This window comes from Podarcis muralis, chromosome 6, assembly GCF_964188315.1.
Source record: "Podarcis muralis chromosome 6, rPodMur119.hap1.1, whole genome shotgun sequence".
Lineage (NCBI taxonomy): Eukaryota > Metazoa > Chordata > Lepidosauria > Squamata > Lacertidae > Podarcis > Podarcis muralis.
Genome location: NC_135660.1, coordinates 9,978,964 through 10,002,947, shown reverse-complemented (window position 1 = coordinate 10,002,947; position 23,984 = coordinate 9,978,964). Strand labels below are relative to the sequence as shown.

Here is a 23,984-nt window from a genome sequence, read left to right as displayed (position 1 = left end):
CACGAAGGGTTTCTATTAGAGTAATGTAATATCATTGTAAATTTGAGGCTCTTATTGGCCATGATGTACTCTGTATTGGATTACAGATAGGTAGCCGTGTTGGTCTGCCATAGTCAAAACAAAAAAAATTCCTTCCAGTAGCACCTTAAAGACCAACTAAGTTAGTTCTTGGTATGAACTTTCGTGTGCATGCACACTTCTTCAGATACACACATGAAGTGTGCATGCACACGAAAGCTCATACCAAGAACTAACTTAGTTGGTCTTTAAGGTGCTACTGGAAGGAATTTTTTTTGTTCTGTATTGGATGTAACTCTTACAATGTTGAAAATTGAGCACTGCATTCTGAACAGAGCTGTAGAAATTATCTCTAATGATCAGCTCCTTACTGCTGAACTTGCATCACCTAGAATACAATTCTGTGCATAAAGAGAGAGCGGGAACAGCCAGGGGGACCCACCTTGAAATACCTGCAGAGCAACTTTAATTACTGCCAGGTGCTAGAGCTGCAATCCTATGTACACTTACTTGGGAGCAAGCCACAGTGAACTCAGAAGGGCTTGTTTCTGTGTAAACATGTATAAGACTGAAATGCATAAGAAAAGACAAAATCTCTTCCTCATCCCTGGTGACTGACCCATTTGACCTTTCCTTTCCCCAACATGTGGATCCGTTACATGTTCAGAAGTGGCTCAAACATCTTTTTCTTCCATGTGTGAGTAGCGCTACCATCTGAAGCATGTATTTTGGGAGACAACTTCCCAAGTGAAATGAGAGATTGCAAAAGCCCATCTGCCAAAGGCTGCATTCAATGGCATTTGCAGTCCTTCTATTCACATGCTACTTTAAAGTGAGGACTCTTCTTTTCTCCATGATCCAGCAAAGCAGAGAAACTGCTCCCACATATAGGAGTAGTAGCCAACGTACTTGTTCTGTTACTGCAAGGATTTCCATTTGCGCAGCAGAACTACCCCCTCTCTTCTCCCAGTGTGCCCTGCATCCTCCCCCAATCCGTTTTGCAGGGTTGGAGAAAATCCCATGGGGGGGTGGGGTGGGGAGGGAAGTTCTGCTGCGTGGTCAAAAGTGTTTGTGCTGATGGAACGCGTGTGCGGAATACCAGCCATAATTTTCCTTCCTGGAAAGGAAACTTTATGAAAGGACCATAGATTTATATGGCACTTCAAAGCATTAAAAAAAGAAAAGAAAAAGTTCCATCTACGTTATCTTGTACTCTTTGTAACAGTGCTTCTCCCATTCCATATGCAGATGGATTGGCATAAAGTCTGAAGAAGTGTGAGTTCAATGGAGAAGCGAGATGTGAATCAGAGGCTTCCTGGTCACTACACCACAGCTGTGTCAGGATGTACAGTCAAATATGACTAAGGTGCTAGGCCTGGTCCCCATGCTGTGAGGATGTGGGTGTACATGTCCACCTGCACAGAAAAGCCTGCCACAGGCTAGGTATATGCAACTGTGTTTGGAGCCTAACTGTTAAGCCAAACCTTCCCACTGATTTTCTTCCCAAAAGGTGTGTTATTGGGGAACAACTCCAGCTCACCTCACAGTTCTTCAGCTGTGTCTTTGGCCTTGGTGCTCCAGAGAAAAAGGCAGGGAGCCCACCTTACCTCTGAAGATTTCAGGTAAGTAAAATGTCTTTCTCAACCCTGAAGCATCTCATCTGGGTACCAAAAGAACTACACATCTATCCTTCATTAAATACAGACACATCTGCCTCAAAACAAGGTCCATAGTAAGCATAACTGCTGCAAGGAACCAATTCAGTGTCCACTGCTGCTAGGGAGGACTCAGCCCTGCTCCCACCACATTGAATCAACCCACAAGCCCAGGCCACAACGGTTGGCCCCAGGTGACCTGCTTATTCAGGTGTGGCACATCCTCTTTCACCACCTGAGGGAAAAAGGAAAGGTGTTGTCTCAATGCTTCTCTGCCAGTGGTGAAAGAGACGGAGTGCCCATGGGGGCACCACCTCTTGGGGTTCCACCCCCTGAGGCAGCTGCCTTAGACTGCCTCATGGGTGGGCTGGCCCTGTGTTTATTGAGCATTCAGCGTTATCCACCTACATGCAAATGAGCATTCTGATTTGTTTGTGGGGAGGTTTGATATGACACTGTGTCACGCAATGGTGATCCCACCCTTTCCAGTGCACTTCCCCATAACTTTCATTACTGCAGAATGGCCCGGTTTGTTTTGGGAGTGGGCTTATTGCACAGGAATCCAAATCCACTTTAGCAGTGCAACCCCCTCCTATATCACCTTAACTATCATGGATTCCTCCCACCCCCACCCCAAGAATCATGATAACTGGTTTGTTAAGAGCCTCCTAACAGCTCTCAGCACCCTTAACAATGGACAACGCCCATGATTCCTTGTGGGGAGGGGGAGCCATGGCTGCTGAAGTGATATAAGAGGGCTTTAAATAGACGGTGTTGGTGTGACCTGAATTTGTTGGCATGTCACTGAATCCCACCTGCAAAATAGCAACAAGTCTGGAAGCATCCGGAGTGTGATGAACTGAAAACAGCTATGCTACCCATCAGCACAACAAACATTGCTCCCTGGCAACTCCAGGAAGGATGGGAATGTCCTCTGCCTACAATCCAGAAAAGTTGCACCCAGTTGGTGTAGACAATAGTGAGCTAGATGGACCAGTGTAACGCGGTATGAGGGAGCTTCCTCAGTTCCTCTCAAGCCATCAATCTGTCTTGTCATGAGAGGCAGTCAAGGGAATTTTAAAAACTTTACCTAAGCAAAATAAAGCTAGTCAATAAAATTTGACCATCTTTGAATCTTAAACGTGGCACTCAGTAAATGAGAGTTTAACAGGGCTAGTTCTAGAAAGCTTTGGTTTTTCTACAACCTCATATCACAGCATTGTGTTAAGGCCAGTCAGCTAGCTACCAACAGTGGCAGTGGACCTGTTTTGTATCTTGTCCCTGTCTTAGCTTATTATTTAATGGAGGGTTGTTGGGGTTTTGATTGATTGATTGATTGATTGATTGTGTGTGTATGTGTGTTGTCATTAAATCTATATATCAGTTTACTTATGCAATGTGCCTCATCAATCCATTGGTCCTTATTTCTTAAAGCAGTGATGTGTGGTAGTTGGCGACAGCTATTTCAGCTAAACTAACTAGAAAATAGGGTCAACTTCCTGAAGACCCAGAAACTCCATGTCAGCGTGCGGATTTGAACTCAAGCTTCCCCAATACCCCTTGGTCAACATGACATCCAGCGGCGGACTCACCTTCACAAAGGAGCATTTTCTTCCCGCTGCAAACCGCACGCCGCACTTTAGAGCATGGAAATGCAGCATGCAGGAAATTAAGGGGTGAAATAATGGAAGGCGAGACCCACACGGGGTATATGTGCCGGCGGAGGAATGGTGGATTTTTGAAACAGTAGATAATGTCTTGGCCAAGATCTCCTTAAGCCTGGGTCTGATGGGTGAGGTCTTTAAGACATCCAAGGCCTACTCCATTAAGAGCTTTAAAAAGGAACAGCGCAGGCTTAAAGCCAATCCCTCTCTTTAGAGACAACCATGGTGGGCGTAATATGATCGCGGCAGTGTAGGCCATGAGCAAACATGCAGCTGCATTCTGAAGCATCAGAGAAGCCTTGTCAGCAATCAACTGTCAGAATAACCAGGGCGTGGGTTGCTGCTGAAGGCAGAGCCCGCGCCAAGACCCCTGCTTCTGAGAGCCAACGTGGATCTGCAGAGAGGATGTTGAATTTGGAATGGCACCACGTGCCTCTATTGCTGTTAAAATCACTTACCTCCCTGCTTTATCTGTGAACAGAGCAAACAGGTGGTTGAACAAATGGGGCACAACTAGTTTGGCTCTGTGAGGCAACACGAAGCAGTAGCTGGGAATGAATGAAGAACTGTTTTGTGCATCCAGATCAGCGGGGGGGGGGGGGGGAGTGGGATGTGACTCTTGTTTGTGTGAGTTGGGAGGGGTGAAACTGGCATGTCTCTCCCAGAGCGAATTGTACAAGTTACTCTTTTTTATTTTAATTTGATAAATTCATATGCCACACCCTCTACTCTCAAGAGTTCCTGTACATTTAGAACTTGTGCAGGAGGGATGCACAAATTCTGCCTTTCTTGCTAGATAATTTGCAGTGGGGAGGATGGTGTGATGTGGGCGCACTGGCAGGGCATCTGCAGCAGAGATTGCTAAAACACTCAGATAAACTTGCTGACAAGAAAAACAGTTCAACGTGGAACAGACTTCCTCCTCTGCTTTACTGCAGGCATTTAAACAGAGGTTGCAGAGCCATTTCTCATGAATGCTGTTGATGCTTCCTATGTTGAATATTCCGATTAAGCAGTAGGTTAGTCTGGATGACCTCCAAGATTCATTTCAACCACAGTTTTAAATTGCAATGATTCTATATCAGCATGGCCTGACTCACAGGGTTGCTGTGAGGATAAAAGGAGAGAGGAGAAATATTCTTTATTTGCTCTTGAGTTTTGCGGAGGAAGGACGAGTTTATAAAGGCAAGTAGTAATTGTAAAAATTGTTCCCCCTTCCCCGAGAAGGAACAACAGCAGCAGCAGCAGCAGCAGCAGCAACAACCATGCACTTTCTAGCCAGTCTATGAGTGCTTGAGGGCTTGAAACTTAAAAAATAAATAAGTGAAAACTGAGGTTCTTGGGATGAACAAAATTCTGTGGCCAGTAGCAATTACAGTGCAGGTCTAGTTACAGTACAATAGCACACTGGGGATAAATATTCCCAAGGTACAGGTGGGGAATTGATGTAGACAGAGCATGACTAAATCAGTGGCCCACACAATGAGTCCTTGGCCAAGGGGAGCTTAACCTCAGGTGCCCCTGAGTTACACCTGGGGCACTGATCCCACAACAGCCTCTCACTCACTCACTCGTTGATGATGACTGGTGAGTAATCACTTTCATTTTCCATTTACTACATCTCTCTCTCTCTCTCTCTCTCTCTCTCTCTCTCTCTCTCTCTCTCTCTTGTTACCCATGAGTTATGATAACATGTAAGCAGCTTATAGAATTCTTATCAGTAGACGCTGAACACAATGCAACAATTAACTCTTAACGACAGCCGCCTCTAACTATGAGTGACATGTCATAAATTATGTTTGAACTGGCTCCTTCCACTCTGGAGAGTCTCTCCGCCACACAGCCAGACCTCATAAAGTTGCACTCGCAGGCTTAATCCCACTTGGACGGGTGCCCTGCCTCTCTCTCTCTCTCTCTCTCTCTCTCTCTCTCTCTCTCTCTCTCTCTCTCTCTCTCTCACACACACACACACACACACACACACACACACACACACTCCCAGCCCCAAACTTGGGCACAGTCGCCTTTCCCAACAAGGGAACAATCTTTGTTTCTGTTACCTTATTCGGCCAAAGACCTGAACAACTAGCTATGGCATTAGCAGGGCCTGCAGGCAGGACTCTCGGCAGGCCAGCCAACCTCCAACAAACCCCTTTTTATCCTCTGGTTTCTAGGAAGAATTATGATGGCGGTGCCCTGCTGCTGATGAGTCAGATCTGTGGTGGGCCTGGAGAGAAGTCCTGTAAGTGGGGTGTACTGTAAAACAGGGGCTCCCATTCATCAAGGACCCTGTGTGTAATAAACCACAAAAAACGGAGGGGGGAGGGGAGGGAGGAAGAGAAGGGGGGAAGCAGCTGCGGAGAGCAGGAACAAACAACCCAGCTCATTCTTTAGGAGCCAAAAGTTTCTAATTTGCTGCTGGGCGGCTCAGCTCCCTGGCATCCTTTAGGAGCGGACAATGTCTGGCACTTGCTTGCACCCAGTTCTGCTCCTAGAAGTTCTGAGGTCCAGGGAACAGCTTTGTTTGGAACCCAAAATGTAGGCACAAGTTGAATAGAGAAAGAAAAGCACCACTCAGGGACATCAGAAAAAGTTGAAAGTTTCGCTGTGTGGGGGCCCTGAATCTAGCCGACCTACTGGGGGTAGGGGGTGAAATGGTACTTGGCCTTGTCTCTGGAGGCAATTATAAACAAAGCATCATGTGAGCAGTGCGAGAGCAAAGGGAGTCTGATGGATGTATAAGGAAGTTTGTGGGGGGAGGTGAGAGAGTGACATATTCTGGAGCAGCTGAGACCACTGGGTGCTGCTTTTTTCAGGAGCAGGCTAGATATTTTCCCCAGCTTCAAATTGCACAGCCAGCCATGCATCCGCTTGCTAAAAATGCAAGTTTTCAAAATTTTAAAAGTGAAATACCTTGATAAAAAGCATATAGAAAAGGAAGGAGAAGAGATGGGTGTCAAAGAGTTAAGAAATATTTGATCTAGGCTTGCATTAAGGGGCCTCACAGTCAGGTTGGAAAATGTCGTGTGAGACCACCTCTCCTATAAAAGAACCCAGAAGGAAAGTGGAAATTGCAAAATAAACTGGTGCTTCCTACAGTCCTTATTTCCCAGGACCAAGTTCCACACAAATTGAAAATAAATAGCCAATGGATTATATGTGATGAGTAAAGTAAAAAACCAAAACAGGATTTACATTTGGACTGATCCAAAATGAGAGTGATTGGTAAAATAATTTAGAGTGAGTTAAAAAGTAATTGTAGATTTTGTTTCTTGCACCAAACTTTTCAGAAAAAGTGGTTATCTCCCTTTTCACCCATCACCATGTCTCAATATTTCAATTTCAAGAGGGGGAAAAATGCAACAGAATTCAGATTTGTTTTGATAACTATTAATATATTACATGAATGACCTTTAATGCCCATTTTGTGCCTCAGCCAGGTTGCACCAGGGGCAGGTCTTGCCATCTCCCCATCCTTGCTATGTTACTGAAGTTAGGTATGTGTTCTGCAACCGCTTAGTGATTTATAAGAGAGCAGATGGCATGAACACTGACACAGGTTGCAATTCCAGACCATTGGCTCATGTAGTGAAGCTCAGGGTCCTGACAACTTCCCTCTGGAAAATACATGTTTTGAGGTATTGCATTGTACCCAACCCTCAAATAGCAAAATGCACTCGCTTGGATAACGCAATTATTTTAACAGCAGGGAGGACACTTGAAATATGCAGTAGTGTGCAGGTGCCACAAGCCCATGACGTTGGTGGCAATGGACACCCATTTCATGCCAGCCCTTTTGTTCAGCCTAAAAAGCAGGGGCTCTTCCAGAAAGGAGGTGTGTAAAATTCCCTCGTCGATTTCACCCTCCTCCGCCACCTTTCATGGACTTCTTAGTTGGATGCACTGCCCACACAAAACTGACACCGGGGATGGCCTTTTCTTTCTCTCTGGCGAGGGAGACGTTGCTGCTGTAACCACGGTTTGAGGATTAGGCTGAGAGATTAGAAGGGAATCCTTTCATTCTTGGTTTCCCAAGCAGGTGCAAGGCATTGTGGGAATGCCACAGGAAGAACTCCCCCTCCCTTCCCCACTGTTCTTCACCACAGGGATGGGATAGCACAAATTCCAGGAGTTGTTCTATCACAGCCAAGCCTGGACCCAGCTGACCTCGACGGGAGAGCAAGGGATGCTCAGCAGCATCCCCTGGGATGAGGTGCTTTGTGTGTGTGTAGATATGTGTGAGGATCCACACACCCCCTCCCCGGATGCATTAGGGTAGAAGGCATTCCTGTGCTTCTGGAATTCCTGCAGGTGTTTCTGAATGCAAAGGGGTCCTTTCAGAGCCTCACATCTGCATCCATCATGTGCATTTGGGCATATGATCAGGCTGTTTGTTTGTTTGTCCGGCTGACTGACGTGGAGTGACTGGAGCTGTTGATCGAAGGTCATCAACAGAATAGCTCTGTTCTCTGGAGTTTACTGGACCCCAACCATCCTGGGTGACTCCTGACAGCCTTCTGTTTTTTGGCGGACGCTGCACAGTAGTAGCAGGATTTCTAATAAAGTTGAAAACAATTTGTCTTTTTAGTGTGACAATTGCCTTTGGGGAAGGGGGAGAATGGTCTAGGCTGTGCATTAAAAAAACAAAACTATGAGGATTAATATATCATGCTGTCTCATTGGCTCAATGTGGGTGACAAGATGTTTTTAAAAGATTAATTTTAAAAAAATAATCAACCAGAGCGCTAAGTTTTCGTCACCATAAGCAGCAGATTAATCTAATAAAGCACTCACAGATAATTTGGGGGAGGATTTAATTGGCAGGGCTGAGGGGCACTTTTCTTTTTGTTTTTCAGAGACCCTCTTAGCTCCAGCACATTTTAGCATAATATGGACCGGAGAAGACAAGATCAAAAATGGAATTTCCTTTGGAGAATTATTGGCAGGGGTTTAGGTTGTCTCTCCCCACTTTTTCTTTTATGAAAATAAACTTCCTTCACGCTTCTTTTGCTATCCTCAAAATATATTGAGGTTTAGCACTATGCAGACTTATCTATAGTTGACTCTTTAATTAGTCAGTTGATCAATCATTGAGCATACAGGCTTAAAGAGAAAAGGCCCTTTGATTGGCTGGCCGTGGAAGCTGCTGGGGTATGTGGGACTCAAGCCACATCTCCCGGCTGCCTTGCTCCTCGCCTCCAGTATCACCAGCATCCTGTTTCCACTATGAGGGTCTGCTGGGCAAAGCTCTGGGATTCAAGCGCACCATCAGTACCAACTTCTCTGAATACCTAGCCAGCTAGCACTCCCAAGAGACAGTCCCAGCTCAGCAGACCCTACAATAGGGATGAGGAATCTCAGGCCCTGAGATTCTGCTCTCCGGGCAATTGGGACTCTCCCAAGGCTACAGCCCTCACTTCCCTGCCATTGCACCCATTGTTTGCCTGGTTAGAACTCTGATAGTGCTTCATGTGCAGAAGCCTGTACAAAATGAAAATTTGCATTCATTGCTCTGCCCGTATTGCCTCTATTCTCACCCATCACTGGCAAGTGGCCTCAGAAGGCTGCTCAGTCACTGTGCAGGACACACAGCTGAGCAGCCCGTTCTTTGGGACAGCAAGTGGAAGCAACTTTAGTCAATCAGCAAAACTCAGTAAAAGTTCTTGTTAGATTATAATTGAATCTCTCTCCCTGGTTTTGGGGAGATAGTTGTGATCAGCTAGCAGACTGCTTTGTTATCCTAGCATGCTGGTATATCAGGCTGTATGCATGATCTCAGCATGCTCTCCTGAGAGCAGAGGAATCATGCTGAGTGGGAGGCCCTATCCCACAAGGCAGTGTACATGGGCCCACTGGTTTCCCAGCCAGGTGGTGACCAGGCCCAGATCTATTAAACTTCAGCAAGGAGGCCACAAAGTGTGTCCTCTAACCATGCCCCTGGGACCATGACTTGATGATGCATTGAATATGAGGAGCAAAGCATACGTGTGTGTGTGTGTGTGTGTGTGTGTGTGTGTGTGTGTGTGTACAAGAATCAAAGCCCCAAATTGAAGTTTCACTTAATATGAGCAGAAAGTGTAAGCAGTAGTTTAAGGATTGGTTGCTAAATGCCCAGGAATCAAGATTGCAAAGAAGATAGTAGGAGAACAGGATGAATTTGCTTGTGTTCTTCTTCCCTTCCCATCCCTTTTACCTTTCGTGCCATGCATTTTAAAATTGAAGGTCCAAAAGCACGGACTTTTTATTTATTAATTTGTAGGCTACTATGGAGTATAAAGGCTCTGGATGAAGGGATCTTCCAAAACAGTGTGACTTACAGCACAAACCTAACTTGGTCTACTTGGGATTAAGTTGTGTATAGGACTCAGTGCCTTTAGAAGGCTGCTAGAAAAGGAAGTTCTCTAAATAAACTCGCTTTCAGGATTTGAAAACTATCTTTCAAAGTTCAAAATTCACAACAATTTTTTTTGGCGTTTATTTCTTAAAATACAAGCTCGTTTTATAGCATTTTTTCATGTTATGAACTGATTTGAGTTGTCTGCTCTTTTGATAATGAAACACACACACTTTAAACTACTTCCCACATTTCAATCCCTGGCAGAGTGCTTCCTAATGAGCCAGAAATTGAAACTTTGCCTCCTTTGTCCTTAACACTGGAAGCAGAATCTCACAGTAATCCACTGTGGATCAATCAATTGTGGACTGAATCCACAGCAGAACAATTTAACAAGCCACCCAGAAAGAGTGAACTGGAAGCTGTTTTGTAGAAAGACGGGGCCCTACATTAAAATATATATACCTTACATTTAAAAGTTTGCTTTCCACAAACTGTTCAGAGTTGCTGAATGATCTCCAGAATGCAAATGCAAGACACAAAATAAAATAAAACCAGGGCAAACCCAACAAATCTAATCATTTCTAGAGCTGTTATATTGCTGGCACGCTATTAAGATTTAAATTCAAGTTGCAAATCAGATTCTCACTATTTCTATCATTGCCAAGGGAAACTTTGGTGAGCAGCCCTACATATTCTTTTCTTTTTTTAAATGAAGAGTTGGTGATGGAAGAGTTAAAGATACAATGAAAGGCTGTTTTTAATTTCAGCATGAGCACCACTGATGCACTCTGAAAATCTATCCTGCAATGCTGAAATCCTAAATTGCCAGTGCCCTGCACCCCACTGGAACATTTCAGTCTGCTGTTAGTGATCCTCAGCATGTGAAAGATTTGAAGGGGGAGGCGAGCTCTCCAAAGAGGGGTTGGAGCTTGGGGTCTTTGTAGCCAAGAGGCAAAACATTGTGAACCTGTGGAGAAGGAACTCAGAAACCCCCTTGAGGCACCAGGAAAGAGACAGAGACAAAAAGCCTGTTACATGCTTGCAAATCACTCCACTGCTGTTATTTTATTTACTGGGGTCCGCAGGAGGATTGTTTCACTTTGCACAATTTTTTAAAGCTTTGTGAGCTGGATTCTTTTTCTTCCCTTGCACCCCGTCAGAGTGGTGGAGCACCACTTGCACCGAGAAATGTGCAGAGGAAAAAAGACCCCCCAAAGCTAGGGGGGGGGGAAGGGATGAATTAGAAATTATATTAGGAAAGAGGGAACGAGGGGAAAAGAAAGAAAAGCATGCGCAGATATCCAGGTCAACATCTTGCACCTGCTTTCAAGTTTGCAGGCTGTATTAAAAATAATCGAAACACTTTGGGCCAGGCTTTCAAAGGCGTGATATCCAAAATTGTTGTTTTAAACTTCAGGCTGCAGATACCTCTCCAACATTTACATGGGAAACTTTGCTATCCATGAAAGTAACATGGGAATTGATGCAAACAGACCAGTCACCCCAAAGTATGGTGGATTAATGAGTCAACAGCAGCAAACAAATTTACAGCTTCGGTTTTCCCCCTGAGAACTACAATCCAACAAAATGTAAGCATTCTGATTCCCGCTGATGTCAGCAAGAGAGATTAAAGCTCAAGTAAGCCTCACTGAATGCAGAGGGGCTTCCTTCTGATTAAACATGTATTGGTTTGCATTGTTAGTACCAAATGCATTTCCACCACTGAAATCAGTGGTGTATAAAGTGGTTTAACTTAGGCTGGATGCTGCCCATTAATTCGTTCAAAGCTGTTGTATACACTGTAAAATAAATAAAAGAGAGGGCATGGTCTGGCCAGTAATAAAACACTGAAAACACATGGATTTCAATAGGAGAGAATCAAACATACCGTAGGTCATCAACAATGCTAGTGATACTCATTGAAATTAAGAGACGTTCAATTTCAGAGGGTCTACTCTGAGTATGACTTAGTTGGGCATCTCCCTATGTGTTTAACTCTCCCACTGAAATGGATGAGACATGGATGCATAACTTTGATAGACCATGCCCTATGTATTAATAAATGTTTATTGTTTAGCACTGTGATTGAAAATTCTCAAATCGGCTAAGTGCACTTCAAGCAGCAATTCAGCACAAGGTAACCTGGGACCAAGTCCCTTTGAACAGTGAGATTCTGGCTAGACATGTGCATGATTATGCCTGTAGTCTGTGTTTGAAGGTTGCTAGTTTATACTTGAGCTGCCTGTCCTTGTGCCCAACTAATAAGATTAATTTGATGTGAGTTTTAAGAAAATCATCAGTCCTTTGCTCTAGCTTCCTGATTGTGGCATAGTGTCATCAGAATGATGTGGTTTGGGGCTGATGTGTCTTTCTTTAGAGCAGAAGGCCTAGAACAGGGATGGAGGAATCTTCATGGCCTTCCAGATTTTGTTGGACTACAATGCCCATCATCCCTGACCATGGCCATGCTGGGAGATGTAGTCCAACAACTCCAGATAGGCCTCATGTTCCTTATCCCTAGTCTACGCCTTATGAACCTATGGCAACTGACTAAATTGGCAATAAGTAAGTGACACATATACTAGGAGGTCATGATTTAGAAGGTTGGTCACATAGTTCTGCGTGTGCAGATGCTGGAAAGCAGACTTCTGTGTTGAACAAATTCTAGATTAAGGCAGCTACCAAATTCCACTGAAAGTATAACTGGAGGAAAATTGGGGTTCAGCAACTGAGGGATAGTGTTTTGACATTTCTGAGAGTCTCACCTCTCCTGGTAAGCCAGAAGTCACTGGTTGAGACAGTGTTTTAAACTGTTTTTAGTGGATTGTAGCCAGTGCTGGCCCTACTTAGAGTAGACCCATTGAAATTGGTGGACCTAAATTAATTTCAGTGTGCATAATCAGTGTAGGACTGCCATTGGATACAGCTCAGAATGTTTTTAACTGTTTTTCAATTACTTATTTTTTTAAAAATATATTTTTTAGTATCGCTGTGTTTGCTGCCCAGGCTAGCAAGGTGTACAAAGTGGGATATTTGTTGAAATAACAGTAGCAGCAGCAGCAACAATAATAATGCCTTCTTGGGGTGGGGGTGGGGATAGCTTAGTGATATGGCATTTGCTTTGCATATAGAAGGCTTTTGGTTCAATTCCTGGCATCTCCATCAAGTGCTAGGTGATGGGAAAAACCATTTCTGTGATCCCAGATAACCCCTGTTGGTCAGAAGACTACACTGGGCTAGATACTGAGACAGTGTGGTACAGTGGTCATAGCAGGGGTCAGCAAACTTTTTCAGTAGGGGGCCGGTCCACTGTTCCTTAGACCTTGTGCGGGGCCAGACTATATTTTTTTTGGGGGGGGGGGATGAACAAATTCCTATGCCCTACAAATAACCCAGAGATGCATTTTAAATAAAAGCACACATTCTACTCATGTAAAAACACGCTGATTCCTGGACAGTCCGCTGGCCGGATTGAGAAGGCAATTGGGCCAGATCCGGCCCCCGGGCCTTAGTTTGCCTACCCATGGGTCATAGCCTCTGACTAGGACCGGCGACACCCACGCTCAGATTTTCACTATGCCATGAAACTTGTTTTGTGATTTTGAGCCAGTCACTCTTTCTCAGTCTAGCCTACCTCACAGGGTTGCTGTGGGATAAAATGGAAGTACCGTATTTTTCGCACGATTGGACGCACCGGACCATAGGACGCACCTAGTTTTCAGGGGGGGAAATCAAGGAAAAAATATGATTCCCCCCCCCAGCTCTGGGAGCAGTGGACAGGCTGCACGCAGCCTGTGCGCTACTCCAAGACCTTCTCTCTGCTTTTGCGGGAGGTGCCGGAATTCCCCCATCTCCCGCAAAAGCCCGCAGGAGGGAGAAGGGACTGACTCGGCCAGTCAGTCCCTTCTCCCTCCTTGGGGAAAAGCCCCCAAGAGCTGCGCGCTCTGTAAAGGCTGCGCGGCTCTTGCAGGCTTTTCTGCGAGGTGGGGGAATCCCCCCACCTCCTAGAAAAGCCAGCAAAGCCGCGCAGCCCCTTTAAAGAGCGCACGGCTTTTGCCTGCTTTTGCGGGAGGTGGGGGAATTCCCCCATCTCCCGCAAAAGCGCGCAGGAGGGAGAAGGGACTGACTCAGCCAGTCAGTCCCTTCTCCCTCCTTGGGGAAAAGCCCCCAAGAGCCGCTCGCTCTTTAAAGGGTGCGCGGCTCCTGCGGGCTTTTCTGCGAGGTGGGGGAATTCCCCCACCTCCTAGAAAAGCCAGCAGAAGCCACGGAGCCTCTTTAAAGAGCGTGCGGCTTTTGCCTGCTTTTGCGGGAGGTGGGGGAATTCCCCCATCTCCCGCAAAAGCCCACAGGAGGGTTGGAGAGTAGCGGGAAGGCGTCGCGCGCCTTCCTGCTGCCCCCCATCCTCTGGGGCTGGCGATGGGGGAAGCGCTGCTTTTCCCCCGCCAGCCTCAAAGAGCAGACTCTCCTGGCTTCAGCGGAAGCAACGGGAAGCCTCCGGAGCGCAGGCTTCGGAGGCTTTGCCTTGCTATCGCTGAAGCCTGGGAGCCTGCATTCGCTCCATAGGACGCACACACATTTCCCCTTAGTTTTTAAGACGGAAAAACTGCGTCCTATGGTGCGAAAAATACGGTACATTGCGACTTGCATACCAAGTATACTGCCTGATGGAAGATTATAATTTGAAACCCATTTTCTTGCAACATTTCCTCAACTGAACCCCTTCCCCCCTAAACATGTGGTACCTATATGTCTCCTTTCATAAAGCAGCTTTTTGTGTTTGAGTGTGTGTTTTTAATTGGGATGGAATGATTTTTTTGGAGGGGAAACCCATCTCTCATCATGCCTCAGGTAGCCGCCACCCCCCATTTTAATACTAAATACAAAGAACCAACTGGATATCCCGATCCTGTCTTTCACCTAGCCAAGCCATGCGATTCTGAATTCATACAGTGGCATTTTGACTTCTAGTTCATCTGAAAGCACTGTAAGATCTTCTTGGTTGTGTGATAGCTTTTAAAGGGCAAAGTTGAGAAGGGGCAAAGCCATTTCACTCTTGTCTTATTCCTCAGCAATAAATTACTTTAATGTTTATTGTATCCTATTGTACAATAAAATTGTGTGGGTGTGGGTGTGTGGTGTTGTCGTTGTCGCTGCTGCTGCTGCTCCTTTAGGGTGCAATCGCTCAAGCTCAGCCATTAGAAATAGGTCAGAACTTGAGATAAAGTTTAGATAATACATATGTGCAGTGTGTGGTTTGTGGTGCAGGAGAGACAATACCAGCAACAAGGGGCGGGGGAATTTCAGTTGATGAAATCCCTCTCCTGGAGAAACAGGTTTACTGCGTAGTCCCCCCCACTCCCTGCCCTTGTTCTCTTTTGCCTCCCAACCAGTGTGGCTGGTAAGAAAAGCACTCTGCAGAGTTGGGGGGCGGGAGACAGAACGGAGGAGAGAGATGAAAAAAGAGAGAGTCACTTGCAAACAACACAAAAATGCTGTCTTTAGACAGCTCCAACTTAGGAAGTTGAAAAGAGAACAGGTAATAAGTGTGTAAGCCTGAAAAGGTAGCTTCTTCCTCCTGGGTGACAGGTTTTCGGAGGTATTTGCAAGGTGCCTGAGCTGGTAATTAGCACCCAGAGCCAGATGCAGGAAATAGTTCTGGTCACCTCAGACACAGAATGCATAATAAGCTGAAGGGCTTGCTTTTCAATGGGTGATTGACTCCGAACAAAGGCCCCAAACAGAAGAGAGTGCAGGACTTAGAGAACGGTAACCCAAGAGCCACTGGGCTCCTTTCCCATCAGTTTGCAGGGCTCCCCACCACCACCCCGTCACTCTCTTCTAAAGGCTGATAACATATTAAACATTTTGCAAGGCAACGTTTTCTTTAGCGGAAGAAAGAGCAAGGATCTAATGCGTTAGAAAGAAACGTTTTGATGGATAAGGGAAACATATACTGTTCACAGCCAAAGAGAAATTGCTGGTGATTTATTCCCTACAGATACGGTCAGAAGAACTTGCTTTAAAAACAAAACAAAACTACATTCCTTCGCAGGGGGTTATTTAGGCAGAAGTCTGCAAGCCACTTGGGACCTAAGTTGATTTTGCCTCCTTGATATCAAATGTTTCAATGAATTAATTCAGTCGGGATGCACTGGAGTCTTTTCTTTCTTTCTTTCTTTCTTTCTTTCTTTCTTTCTTTCTTTCTTTCTTTCTTTCTTTCTTTCTTTCTAAAAAAATCTTTTTATTTTACAAGATTTATATAACACTTGATTGTAATACCTCAAAAGCAGTTTATGAAAAGATTAGAACAAAATTATCAGTAAAAACACAGTTAAGAACAGCTATTCAACATGTTCAAAGAATGATCGAACATAAACTGAAAAACACACGCCGCCATTCTACATGTTTAGATAACGGTAAAGGTAAAGGGACCCCTGACCATTAGGTCCAATCGTGACCGACTCTGGGGTTGCGCCGCTCATCTCTCTTTATTGGCCGAGGGAGCCAGTGTACAGCTTCCGGGTCATGTGGCCAGCATGACTAAGCCGTTTTGGCAAACCAGAGCAGCACACGGAAACGCCGTTTACCTTCTCGCCGGAGCGGTACCTATTTATCTACCTGCACTTTGACGGGCTTTTGAACTGCTAGGTTGGCAGGAGCAGGGACCGAGCAACGGGAGCTCACCCTGTTGCGGGGATTCAAACCGCCAACCTTCTGATTGGCAAGTCCTAGGCTCTGTGGTTTAACCCACAGCGCCACCCGCGTCCCTTACATGTTTAGATAGGCTCGCCTAAAATGTTTTTAGTGGGTGAACAATGAGTGTACCTGCCCAATCTCAATAAGCAGGGAGTTCCAAAGTGTGCTGCCACTCTAAAAGATCAATTTCTTACATATGTGTAACAAGACCTGTGTGGTGCCTGTACCAGTGCCAGTTCCACAGATCGAAGAGGCTGAGTGGGCATATATGGGGGGAAACCTTTGGGCTGGTCTAGCAGGGCTCTCTTGTTTTATGTCGCCTCTCTCTTGGATCAGAGACAGTGTGCCTCTGTCTACCACCTGCCGGGAACTGTGAATGGGGAGTGTTGCTTTTGGTCCCTAGCTAAGGTCAACCAAACCTCAGGGACCTGGGGAACCACCAGACCTGCCCCATCAGAGGCTCTCATTGATGCAAGGTTTGTGGCAATCCTCAAATTATGGGAGGAAAGGTGAGGCATTGTAGCCCCAGCAAGATAGCAGAGGCAAAGCGCTGGTGGGCAGGCAACAATTGCTTAGCTGAATTCTCAAAGTACCTGTTCCCATTTCTTAGTGATAGAGCTGGATGGAGCTTTCCCTACAGCCCTTGTGAGCAACTGGAAGACTTGATAACCATCATTGTATCTGATGTACACTCATGCATACCTTTTCTATCATTTTCAGAAGTCTGTGTGGAAGTTTCTCATTTTGCGAATCTTCGATTCTTCACATTTCCCTATAAGTTTGCATTTTTTTTAAAAAGATCCTCATGAAAGGTTGACAGCATTTCCTGCTAATATACATGTGTTAGCATGCAATTTTCTCCAATACGCATAGATTTGTAAGCAATTTCCTCTAATGCCTTTTTGTGTTAATTTAAGCATATTATTTATTTATTTGCCTGCCCTTCACACTAAGGTCTCAGGTCAGGTTACAACAATTAAAATACAGTATCACACAGTACTAAAAACAGCTCAAGATAACTTAAAACTGCAAAAATAAGGTGAGTTCTAAAAACATACATCTCAAGTGTCAAAAGCCAGAGAGAACAGGTTCATTATCAGCATTTGCCAAAAACCCTGAAATGAGTCCCACAAATGATATATTTGTTTATGCATACTTTCTCCAGTAAATGCTTTATTTGGTTGGAGAACATTGCAAAATTTGGAGAAGTGCGAATTTCCAAGGATGGAAATTAGGGGTGGAAATTTCCAGAAATGGAAATTAAGGGTTGCAGAATCAGTGAATGCAAATTAGGCAGATTCGCCAAACTGAATTGAATTTCTCCCGCCACCCTTAAGACCACCCCAAAATGCTTGTCCGCAGGTGCACTATCTGTGGCTTAGCTCTTTTATCTGAGCTGTTCCTCAGCCTTTCTGGCTGGCTTGTCCAGTGCCATTTTATTAGCACGGCATCTCCTTTGACATTCGGTGGCATGACTTCTTACGCAGTTTAAAATAAATCGCCCCCATTGCTCCCTGGCTGCCTTTATGAGGCCTCTGCTTTCAATTAAATCCATCATCGACTTTAAAGGTATGGCCTCAATATATAGGGTTTACAATGACCCTGAAATACCTTTATCCACACCATCTGAGACTCCTTGAACAACCTTCTGTAGACTCCAGCTTGTGGTTTAAAATACCTAGACACATGGCTTTGCTGTTAGATCCTGTAGCAAAGTACAAGCATCAAGCTGTTTAAAGTCTTTCAAGGTATGACCAAGGCTCAAACTGTCCTCCGCAGTGAGAAATCAGGGGAAGCCTAAATCTCTGGAGGCATTGAATAAAAGATTTTAAAAGCCTTCTTGTGAGTTAAAGACTTCCTTGTTTCATTCTAGCACACGTAGCCTTTTAATCACGTGTGTTTCTGCCAGAGCATCATCACAACTCGTACCACATTGTGGGCACACAGGAATCCTTTGCCCATTGAACTTCTGCCTTTTCATTTGTTTCTGGTTTCTGGTTTTATTTTATTTTCTTAAAGCAGGGATACCAGCTTACATTTGATTGCCTGGAGTTTAAAGACATTTCTGGACTCAATCATGCTATAAAGAAAGCTATTGTTTTGCCCAGAAGGGCTACTCTGCAGAGATAACCAGCAATATGCCAGGGCTTCTCCAGGCCTCAGAAAGGGAGGTCGTAACAACTTCATAGAGAAAACGGCGAGCTGTGCAGATGGATCAAAGGCAGCAAATGCCACAAAGTAGCAATTTAGATCTAGGACTCTGTATCTGCAGGAAGACACAAAGACTGGAGGCCATTATCCTCCAAGGTGCCCAAGCAGTTGCCTTGCGTTCTGACCTTTCAAAAAAATAATTAAAAAAAATGCCACATCAGCAATCTTCTTTAACTGTTGCAAGAAGAGATGTCACAGCTGATTTACCGACTGACCAAAGGTTGCAACACTAAACATATCTGGCAAAACTGTTTAGGGTTCTATGGTAGGGGTGCTTCTACATTGTAGACTCCAGGATGATAATGCAACATCTGCACATCACCCTCCTCAAACTGCCACCCTATTTCCCTCCCTATCCCACCCAGTAATAGAGATTAACTGATTCTGTTTTTTTAAAAAATGGATTTTCTACAGAACTGGTAAATCCAGATTGCACGGGGGAATAATGAGATGGCATTTCAAGGAAGTTGTTGTCATGTGTGAACTGCTCTGAGCTTTTCGGGGTTAGGGTTTTTGTTTTTACGATCCAGTGGCGTATAAATTTTAATTAATTAATTAATTAATTAATGAAAATGCATGAGCAGCACTAAGTCCACAATAAGCTGCTGTGTGGAAGCACCGTCCCTCTTTGTTTCTGTATTCTCCTAGAGGGTATCAGCACGCTGCTCAGGCCAGAGGACAGTCCTTCAAGATTCAGGACCGCTTCGATTAAAAATGATGCCATTTATAGGAACACAGGAATCTTCCTTATATTAAGCCAGCCCATCAACCCATTTAGCTTGATATTGTCAACACCGATTGGTAGACGCTCCCCAGGGTTTCAGATACAAACCTTTCCCAGTCCTACCAGGAGAAGTCAGGGATTGAACTTGGGATCAGGGTAGTTATCCCTACTGGGCATGTTTAGCCTGGAGAAGAGGAGGTTAAGGGGTGATATGATAGCCATGTTCAAATATATAAAAGGATGTCACATAGAGGAGGGAGAAAGGTTGTTTTCTGCTGCTCCAGAGAAGCGGACACGGAGCAATGGATCCAAACTACAAGAAAGAAGATTCCACCTAAACATTAGGAAGAACTTCCTGACAGTAAGAGCTGTTCGACAGTGGAATTTGCTGCCAAGGAGTGTGGTGGAGTCTCCGTCTTTGGAGGTCTTTAAGCAGAGGCTTGACAACCATATGTCAGGAGTGCTCTGATGGTGTTTCCTGCTTGGCAGGGGGTTGGACTCGATGGCCCTTGTGGTCTCTTCCAACTCTATGATTCTATGATTCTATGATGTGCTTCTCCTGCAAACTGGCTTGAAGATTCTGATCTGACAGGTGGCAAGATCACCTTATGAAAACATAAGCACAAAGTGTTTTATCAAGCTAGATGCTATACAAAGCTACAAAGACAGGTCCAGTCTAAAATTTAGTACATGGTGAAAGACTAAACAAGGAAGAGGTGGAGCCCAAATCTTGCTCAACCCTCCTCCGTTGCTCCTCTCTCTCCTTCCCCTCACTTTAGTCCTTCATGAGATCTGATCTCTTTGGCCTAACATCGATCCTGCTACCCCAACTATGCATGTGTGAAATGGAACTGCAGCCCCCAGGATCCCGGGCAGGGGAAGCCACGACCAATTCAGGTTTATAGCACAGACAAAACTTAAGTTCATTTATTTTTAAAATAGACGGGAGATCCTTAGAATTCTGATAGCTGCGCCAGAGCCTGGATTGCTCAAGCCTAGATTCCTGCTATTAATAGCTGGTTTCCAGATCCCTTTAATAATAAAGGAACTCCAGCAGATGAAAAACTGATCTCTCTCTCCTCACTTAAATTTAATCTGCCATTCTTTGCCAGCAGCACACATAGCTGAGAGGGTCAGGGAATCATTGTGAGAGTGGAAAAAACACAATTAATTTGGTATCAAAAGGTAATAGGATAAGGCCTCGGAAACTCTTGCCTATTGTTCTGTAGAATTAACTTCTGTAGGTCAGATGCCGCTGGTCACTGACCTCAAACTAAACAAGATATGAACAGGCTGGTTACAAAAAAAGAAATGAGTGCTTTTTATTGATCCCAGCCTGACTTCTGCAAGGGAGGTGTCTTTATCTCTCCTTCCTCCCTCCCTTCCTTCCTTCCTCCCTCCCTCCCTTTTCCTAAAGGATAGCCAAACAAAAAACATTTCACATTTGACATATAACTACATATAATTTCAACCATTTGTTGTACGAAAGGCACCCAACTTTTGATGTGTAATCTTTCAGCTCATCTCCTACCCCTTTCAGGTGCTACCTGAAGCCATCCCACCCCCCTTGAACACTTGAACTCTGGAGAGGTATATAATGATCGACCCATTTCTGAGGAACTTGTACCACCTGGCCCACAATTCTATTCACAAGAAGAGAGCAAGAGCAGGCAGGGGAACTCCCTTGAGGTACCTGCAGGGCTCTTCTTTTTCTTCTCTCTTTTTCTTTTGGGTCTGTGTTTTTCTTTAGATTACTTTTTTTTATCCTTGAGAAAAAGGTTTCTGATATTAATCTTTGAATTCTTTTTTGAACACTAATAAAATTTATTTTTTAAAAACAGATACCTGCAGGGTGACTTGAATGACTTCAGTATGCTAAACCTGCAACTGTACATACACTTATTGGGAGTAATTGGACATTTTTCTGAGCAAACATTGCCAAATTCGGGGGTGCCCAAACTTTTTTCAAAAAGGGCCAGATTTGATGAAGTGAACATGCGGGAGGGCCAACCAAAGTTCTTGAGCTTTTTTTTGCAATTCTACCCTCAAAGTTGTTCAGCTTTTTAAAGGATTTTACCCCAGGACATATACTGCCACGGGGCCAGATTAAATTGACCAGAGGGCCAGATTAGGCCCCTGAGATGGACTTTGGACATGCCTGGCCTAATTTCATATGCGCCCACATGACTACTTTGGTCTGAGGAAATAGCCCTGTTACAGGAGCCGGGAGTTCTGCAGCTGTACAAAATCAATCTTTTCTTCAAATGGCCCCTAAACTTTGGAACTCCCTGCTTGAAACATTTTTGCTTTGGCAAGGCTATCCTTTTTATCGGTAATGTTAATATTTCTCATAAACCGCATAGAGGCTTTCCTGCAATCAAGGCATTTAACTGCATGACATAACAATGCACTGCCTAATTTTGGGTGGATGAAAACCTCGTGAAATGGACTTCAGACATGTCACGCCTGAGCACAACTAATTGATATTCTGCCCATAGAAGACTTGATCAAGGACCCTCATAGGCCAGCGTTCCTCAGCCAGATATTTTGGGCCACCACGCCCATTTCCCTACTTAGTTGGAGCTGTCACAGGCTGAAGTTGCCAACCAGTCTAGTCGCAAGCCTGGCACTAGGGAGGGTAGTGAACTACCCAGCACTAGGCTCAGAACTTGGAGAGGTAGAATTTCCAGCCATTCTGAAGCTATGCAAGCAAAAAACCCAACTCATTCCCCCCCCCCCGAAACAAACAAATAAATAAATGGAAATTTTGGGGAAATGTGAAATATATATACAACAATACGTATTTTCTTATTGAACCCAAACACATTTTTAATGCTTTAAGAACATGAAGCCGCTTTAGGAACCACCCTGAGCCCCCCCTTACAAACTTGTGGCATATAAATTTCCTTAAATGAATGAATGAATGAATGAATGTATAGCTGTCACATCAACTTCAGAACTGGAACACTGGTGCAAGTGCAGGAAGTTTTCTGTTCTGCAACAGGCTGTGGGTCCACCTCGCTCAATATTGTCTACACCGATTGGCATGAAGGCAACAGAGCTCCAGAGCTCCTCTAACGTGTGAAGAGCAGAGAGGGCGACGAGAGGTGGGTCAGGGGCAGTAAGCAGTGGTAATGTGAGGAGGGAATGAGTGTCTGAATGGTTCTGTATTTCCTTCTGAGCAAGCTTCCAGAGGCCACAAGCCAGCGGCAGGCAGGGCAAGAGGCAAAAAGGGGAGGAGCAATGAATGCAAATTTCACTTTTGTAGTATAGGCTAGTTTCTACACATGCTCATGCACCCCCTCCCTCCTCAAAACTTCCATCCAGGCAGGCAAGAGGCATTATTAGAGATCAAGGGGAAATTTCAGCCAGACAACACCATTTGGGCTGCGAAACAGGGCCACGGAGGCATGTTGCTTGGGGAGCATTCCAAGGGCCAGGTGGAGAGACACAGAGGGCATTTCATCCCCAGGCTTGAGAGTCCACATCCCTGGAATAGGGTTTTAATATCACCAATATTAAAGAAGAGAAGAGAAGACTCCCTGGAAAAGACCCTGATGTTGGGAAAGATGGAGGGCACAAGGAGAAGGGGATGATAGAGGACGAGATGGCGGGACAGTGTTCTCAAAGCTACCAGCATGAGTTTGACCAAACTGTGGGAGGCAGTGGAAGACAGGAGTGCCTGGCGTGCTCTGGTCCATGGGGTCACGAAGAGTCGGACATGACTAAATGACTAAGCAACAACAAAATCACCAATATGGTGGGATGCCATTTGAACAGTCTGCCTAAAGCATGGAAATATATTGAGTTGTCTCTGCATGCACACCCAAATGTGCATGTGCGTGCATGTAAGTGTGTGCATGTGCATGTATACACACAAGAACAACCAGTGGCGTAGCGTGGGGGGTGCAGGGGGGGCCGGCCGCACCGGGCACAACATCTGGGGTTAGGGCAAATCCACAGGTTAGGGGGCGCAAATCCACGGGTTAGGGGGCACAAATTACTTGCCTTGCCCCGGGTGCTGACAACCCACGCTACGCCACTGAGAACAACATTAAGAATTTATTATTTAAATGCCTCCCATCTGACTGGGTTGCCCCAGCCACTCTGGGTGGCTTCCAACAAATACACGTATAAATTGAATTAAATAACAGAGGATCTTTAAGGGTGCCAGAATCAATTGCTTGAGGCACTGATTTATTCTACCCAATAATTGAGCTGGCCCTGGCATTTTCTACTTGAGCAGGGACTTGACACCAGGTCTTCTCAGTCCAGCTCTGCTTCTCTAACCACCGATTTGGCTGTGGATTCCGAAGGCCAATTGATTTATTCTTGTAATGCCTAATTCATGCCAGATTTCAGGAATGGTCATCTTGCACCTTCGGAGCCTACGTATCTTATACTTGGCATGGGATCATTTTCATTAAACACATTGTGATGACAGGGCTTTGCTTGGTTCTTATTACAGCTGGGTCTTCCTCAGCACGCTGAGTCGCACATCACTGTGGAGACACCCAAAGCCTCAGTGTTTGAACACATATTCAGGGTCATGATGATATCCACGATAAGCTTAACTTCTGTGCCAAATGTTTGGAAAGGGTTCACCTGCTTCTCTGAAGGCATCCAGGTGCAAAGGCAGGTATTTGTGGACTAGGAACAGGCTAAACATGCACGCCTAC

The 23,984-nt window shown here is 45.0% G+C and overlaps 1 protein-coding gene across 1 annotated transcript in view; it reads left to right on the top strand.

Moving 5' to 3' along the window:
• The window catches only part of LOC114598025 (uncharacterized), a 98,472-nt gene extending 74,724 nt beyond the window's left edge, over window positions 1-23,748 (top strand). The window contains exons 4-5 of the mRNA XM_077929747.1: window positions 1,529-1,640; window positions 21,147-23,748. Coding sequence (XP_077785873.1) covers window positions 1,529-1,640; window positions 21,147-21,372 — 338 coding nt within the window. The 3' untranslated portion in view covers window positions 21,373-23,748. The remainder of the gene's footprint in view (window positions 1-1,528; window positions 1,641-21,146) is intronic.
• Window positions 23,749-23,984: the final 236 nt, after the last annotated feature.